The sequence below is a fragment of the Sinocyclocheilus anshuiensis genome, unplaced genomic scaffold, assembly GCF_001515605.1.
Source record: "Sinocyclocheilus anshuiensis isolate Anshui unplaced genomic scaffold, SAMN03320099.WGS_v1.1 scaffold444, whole genome shotgun sequence".
In the NCBI taxonomy this organism is placed as follows: domain Eukaryota; kingdom Metazoa; phylum Chordata; class Actinopteri; order Cypriniformes; family Cyprinidae; genus Sinocyclocheilus; species Sinocyclocheilus anshuiensis.
The window spans coordinates 24,595-31,107 of record NW_015555739.1 but is presented as its reverse complement, the minus strand read 5'-3'; the positions used below and the strand labels follow the sequence as shown (position 1 = coordinate 31,107).

General features: G+C 39.6%; 1 protein-coding gene across 1 annotated transcript in view; it reads left to right on the top strand.

Moving 5' to 3' along the window:
- st8sia7.2 (ST8 alpha-N-acetyl-neuraminide alpha-2,8-sialyltransferase 7.2) overlaps positions 1 to 5,807 on the top strand; it is a 65,318-nt gene extending 59,511 nt beyond the window's left edge. The window contains exons 6-8 of the mRNA XM_016466650.1: positions 595 to 707; positions 800 to 883; positions 5,333 to 5,807. Coding sequence (XP_016322136.1) covers positions 595 to 707; positions 800 to 883; positions 5,333 to 5,807 — 672 coding nt within the window. The remainder of the gene's footprint in view (positions 1 to 594; positions 708 to 799; positions 884 to 5,332) is intronic.
- The last annotated feature ends 706 nt before the right edge of the window (positions 5,808 to 6,513 follow it).

Below are 6,513 nucleotides of genomic sequence, written 5' to 3'. Positions count from 1 at the left end.
CTGACTGATATTAAGAGTGTACTTTCAGATATTTAAAAAGCTGTACCATTTTACAAACATTATATATGTTTGTAAAATGGCATAACTTTTTATATATATATATATATATATATATTAGTATATCAGTCTGGCGAGTAAACAAAAAAATTTACTAGCCAATGGCGATTCAATTGCCAAGGTGTTCGTAGAGGGCTGTAGATCAAAACGTTTCATCAAAGTTGTCCTAAAACCTAAAACCAAAATGCATTCTTGTCTTAGGACAACTTTGATTAACTTTTTTGATCCACTTGAAATGTTGATTACTATATTTAATGATAAATCTGCCGGTGGACACTAGGAATCAACAGCCACATATAACATAAATGAGATTGGACCAGGAACTGAAGAAAACTCAGGGCTTAAATAAACAGGGTTAATTAACAGAACTGAAGCAGGTGCATGGAACTAATGGACAACCAAGGAGACTACAGTAACTAGGGAACTCAGGTAACTGGGAACACAGGCGAAGAGGAACAGAACACTGAAAACAAAATCAAAACAGAGCATAACCCTGACACTATCAAAAGTGATGAACATTTTTATGTGTGTGTGCAGGATTTCCCCTGGAGCGGTCGTCGTCTGGGTCGGTGTGCTGTGGTTGGCAGTGGTGGGATTCTGAAGAACAGCAGCTGTGGACGTGAGATCGACAGCGCAGACTTCGTCATACGGTAAACACATCCCATCATGCCTTGCTCCCTCAACACTTCCATCAGTAATCATGCATCCTTCCTAATAATATGAGGTTTTCTCTCTGTTTCAGGTTTAATTTGGCGTCGATTAATGACAGTGATGTTGGGCTGAAGACGGATCTGGTGACCATCAACCCCAGTCAAATTCAGAGAGAGTCAGTGTCCACACACACAAGTTAAATTAGCATTTATAGAAGCACGTTTCAGATTCAATTTGATCAGATATGAGTTTAAGCTCTTAATTAGATTAGTTCTTGTTTTTAATAGTTGCTATTTCTAAATAATAATTCTAACTACAGCTTTTTGCAAAAACACATTCATTGGCCATTTTTCACATCCCTGTATAGTGGTTTGGATGCACAGTTACCATTTGGAAACTAGCTGTAACCAGGTCCTGCTCAAACTGTAAAGCTGATGATACACGGGGCAACTTTTTGAGCAATGTTGCTGAGCAAATTTGGCCAGTGTTGCCGTCAACGGGCAACCAGGTGAGACACATGGCCCACGACGTATTTAAGGTATCCAGCTAGAAAGTTGTTACCCATTCTCAATGGAAAAGTGCCCAAGCAACATTGTTGCCCGGAAAAATTGCTCAAAAAGTTGCCCCGTGTATCATCAGCCTAAATCTGTAACATTTGTAGACCTTATGTAGTTCTGGCCCATTTCAGCACTGCATTCAATGTGTTTGGTCTTCTGTTTTGTATTTCCACCACGTGAGGTAAGATCTGAACTCTTTCAATAAGAGGTCGACCAATAGTGGATTTTACCGATACCGGGTAACCGGCTAGGTTGGACCACACTGGCCGATACCGATTAATCAACCAATAGTTTTTAAAATGGATACTAAACAAAATCTAAAATAGTGCTTTACTATTTAAAAAAAAAAAAACAGAACTGAACCATACTTTGTAAATGAATAAAAATATGAATATTAATTATTGATCATTAAAGTTAATTCATAGTTTATTAACTAATGTTAACAGAAGCTAAATTAAAATTTAAAAATGTATTAGTAATAGTAAATGTTGATTAACACACTCTAACAAGCAACAATACTTCTACAGCTTTCATTAATTTGAAATTAATGGAATACATTTCCATTTAATTTCAACAGTCATGCTTAAAGATGGCCATCTTTAAATGTCTACACAAAGGCCATAGAATTTAAATTACATACATATGGATATTGTATGAATACAACAATTAGACTTTATTAGAGCCACAGAAAGACAAATGTTTCGCTGAAAAATGCACAATAAACGATTTTACAGCCTATGGTGAAGTCATTATGTACATTAGCAACAGTTTTGGACAAATATAATGTAATTTCATGGAAAACTATGTGAATGGCGCACTGTGGTGTGGCAGGATTTTCTGTTGGCTGCATTTAAATCCACGTCTGAAGTTTCCTGCTCGTGTCACGTGTCAAAACAAACAACACAAGGTGTCAGTGATTTCCGCCTCTAGAGTCCGCGCTCGTACTGTATAATAACAGCAGACCCTTCTCAGCCTCCCCAAAAAGGGTGGCAACCCTGGATTTTTTCCTTTAACCGATAGTTCCAGCAATCAACTATTGGTGCCGATTAATCGGCAAAACCGATCAATCGGTCGACCTCTAGTTTAAAAAGAAAGAAAATTGCACTGACTGATGTTAAAATTCATCAGTGCCTTTGTTTTGTATAATAACAGCAGACCCTTCTCAGCCTCCCCAAAAAGGGTGGCAACCCTGGATTTTTGCCTTTAACCGATAGTTCCAGCAATCAACTATTGGTGCCGATTAATCGGCAAACCCGATCAATCGGTCGACCTCTAGTTTAAAAAGAAAGAAAATTGCACTGACTGATCTTAAAATTCATCAGTGCCTTTGTTTTGTCAGGGTGTAAAACAAAAACAGTGCTTTAAATGGGAGCACTGGGGAAGCATTTAGCTACACCCAGTCCAAAAGAAAAAAATACTATGGAAGTCACTGGGGACTAGGGATGTCATGAGAACTGATACTACGCTACCAAGTCGGTATAAAAATTTAAAAATTCTGCCGGTACTTGTTTTTCTTCAGTAGCGTAAGTACCGATGGTACCGAAGGTAGCGACTAGCGAGGCTGCAATTCTTCTGGAACTGACGGGGGGCAGGCAACGCATATGACTGGAACTGTTTCAGTCAGTGTTCAAAAGGTAAAGAAAAAGCAAAAACGCTTTCAAGCACACAGAAGAACTACACGTGGAAGATGGTGATGATATATGAATATGATTGTGTGAGATTTAAATGAGTGTGCAGCTCTGAAAGCATGAGCTCTGCGTATGATCACACACACACATAGTTACAGCTTGTTCATTCCTTGTGTACCGTCCGTGGATTATCCTTATTAACATTATTGGCTAATGTAACTGGTTTAAATAATTGTTGTTTATGTTAATGGTTTTAAAAAATATTTTTGGCCTGCCAGCATGTCAGTGAATCTAAACGAATGCTTGCATTCCGAGTATTGGTGTGTGCGTGCGCGAGTGCGTGCATGTGTGTGTGTGTGTATGTGTGTTATTTGAGGGCCAAGTGCCACTAATGTTGTGTTTTGTACTGTTGAATAAAGGAGTTAATGTTTAAGTATTATTGTTATTTTTTCCCCGTAGTATCGACTTGGTATCGAGTATCATGTACTTTTAGTTGTTTCAGTACCGACTACTAGATTTTTGGTATCGTGACATCCCTACTGGGGACCAGCAACTGTTTGAATTAGAAGGGCCTCATGTTGAACAGACCAAAATGAATCACAGAGGTGGCGGCTGACAAGAGGCTGAGCATCTTCTGGAAAGCCCCAAGGGGATGAAAAGTCCCTACTTTGAATGACGCTGCCAATCGCTGAATAGTCAGGGAATGTTCCAGCATATCCCAAGCCTGCATTTGGGCTGAATCGATAATCGTCCTCAGAAAGACCACTCTCTATCTGGGAGAAAAGCAGCTCTTGGCTAAGTTGAATTTCACCCCAAGACGCTCCAGATGGCTGAGCAGCAGCTACCTTTGAGCGATGAGTTCCCATTCTGATCTGCCTAACACCAGCCAGTAGTCGAGGTAACTGAGAATGTGGATTCCCATTTGTCTTAGAGGGGAAAGAGCTGCATCCATGAATTTCGTAAAAGTGCATGGGGCCAGAGGCAGTCCGAATGGCAGGATGTGTATTGACAGGCCACTCCCTTGAATGCGAATCTCAAGAATGGTCTGTGATGGTGGGCTATCTGGATGTGAAAGTAAGCGTCTTTCAGATCAACCAATAGAAACCAGTCCTCGGGGCCTATTTGCACGAGGATCTGTTTCAAAGTTAACATCCTGAACGGCCGTCTCATAAGAGAGTCATTCAGATGTCTGAGATTGAGGATGGGTCTGAGCCCACCATCCTTTTTGGGAATGAGGTACTGGCTGTAAAGCCTGACCTGCTGTTCGCTAGAGGAACCATTTGCTCCTTTTGCAAGCAGTCTTTGTACTTCGTACCGGAGAACGTGAGCATCGCTGTCCCCTACCGAAATCTTGATAATACCTCTGAAACGAGGTGGTCTGCAAGGAACTGAAGCGAGTTGCCTCCTTCTATGGTTTTCAGAACCCATCTTTACACGTCCGGGATTGCTTTCCAAGCCTGAGCCCAGTTGACAAGAGGTTCTAATTTTCAAATAACAGTTCACGGCATGGGGGCGGGGAAGTTATATTTGCGGGGAACTTTATTTTGAATGAAGAGAGAAAACCTGCACTTAACTTTTTCTCTTTTTTTTTATTGCTTTTTCCCCATTTACATACAATATACAAATAAACACATCCAATTTGACATAATACAACAAGAGACAGAACAAATCAAACAGAAACAGAAACTTAGTACTGTTGAATGCTTTAAAGTAGCAATTTCTTTAACATATTTTCCCTTTCCCTATTCCTCCCCTCCTCCACCTCCAACTCACCCCATCAGAAACAACACCATCAACAATGATAATAATAATAATAAAGATTGATCAAATTTGGCCATTGATGATGCTACCTACACTTATACCTGAGGGCAGAAAGAGGACCTCACCCACGGAGATATTTACTGTGAAACAGTTTTCACTCAGAAATTGCTAGGAAATTTCACAAATAATTATAAAGAAATGGAAAGTAATATTAAATTATTGGTGAAATTTCAAGTGGAAAGACTGAAGTAGTATTTTTTGGTAAAAACATACTTTTTTACAGTGAAGTCTGCTGTACTTGTATTCCTGCTAATTTGTAAGCATTTAAACATCAAAACAAGCATGTTAATAAATCTGTTTTCTACAGGTAAACAGCACTAGTTTAGAACTAAACTAGTTCTCATAATGTTGCAGAGTTAAACATTATCACATTAACAATACAGTCATTGGTCACAATCTAGCAGTCATGAAGCATGCTCATGGTGCCAACACTACTCAAATATTAACATACTAATTTATTTTCAACATTTTGTTTGTTGACATTAACATTAATCAAGATTACTATATGCTATAAACATTTAACATTAACAAATTAAACATTTTCACTGTGCTTGATTATCTAGTGCTCTGTCAGTAGATATTTAGAATGTTTATTAGAAACTCTGTCTGTGTGTATAGATACAAAGACCTGGAGAAGAAACTAAACCCATTGGTGAAGCGGGTCAGTGTGTACGGAAACACTTCCCTCATTATGCCCGCCTTTGCCTACACCTTCTGCACTGGATTGTCAATCAAAACTCTCAAAGCCCTCCATCCAATCAGACCTCAGCAGCCGGTGGTGTTCTTCAGCCCGTATTACCTGCAGACACTGGACCATTTCTGGAAGGGGCGTGGCCTGAAGTCGATCCGCCTCTCCACCGGGTTTATGTTAATTAGCACGGCACTAGAACTGTGTGAGAACGTGCATGTTTACGGATTCTGGCCATTTGACACCGACCTGCAGGACAATCTGGTTCCATATCATTATTACGACCTAAGAAGACCAAGCAAAAGCATGCACAAAATGCCGGAGGAGTTTGTGCGGCTTCTGCAGCTCCACAGCCAGGGGGCGCTAACACTGCACCTGCAGCCCTGCTCCTCAGATGCTAGCTGACATCTACACGCATAATAAAATATATTAGAGATTGAAGGATCTAAGGAACCTCAAATGCAAACTGTGTGTGTTTTGCTTCAAGAGAGCAACCATACATTTGTGTTGTTTTACTTTTAGTTTTACATTCATTTCTTCATTAATTTATAATCATTTATCATTTAATCATTTTAGTATTCCATTTAATCATATAATCAGGGGTGGCACTTGGGGTGGGCTAAGGGGGCCGAAGCCCCAAATGTTTTCAGTAAAGCCCCGAATGTTTTTATAATCATGCTTTTTATAAACATTTTTATAAACATGGGGGGTGGGGGGTTCAGTGTGCACACAGATAGCACACAAACACCATGCCGAGCTCTCCTTTGCATCCTCCTGCCCCTGAACGAACAAATACACCACGCCAGTTTAAACATACAAACACAAAAAGGCGCGAAAAGCTTAATTCAGCACCCATGCACTATGTTCTGTGCATCCAGTGTCAAACGTAATAATAATAACCGTAAAATGCACACAGAGAACTGATGTTCTGTACAAGTTAATTTATTTAGTACATACATATTTCTAGCTGCCTTTTTAGCGCATCCCGTAAAGGGAATCAGCGCACATTGTATATGGTTTCCATATTATGACTATTTCATGCGCTGGTTACTTGTCTGTCATAAAAGCGCTTTAATATTATATTTATTTTTGCAATAAGTTCAATAATTTG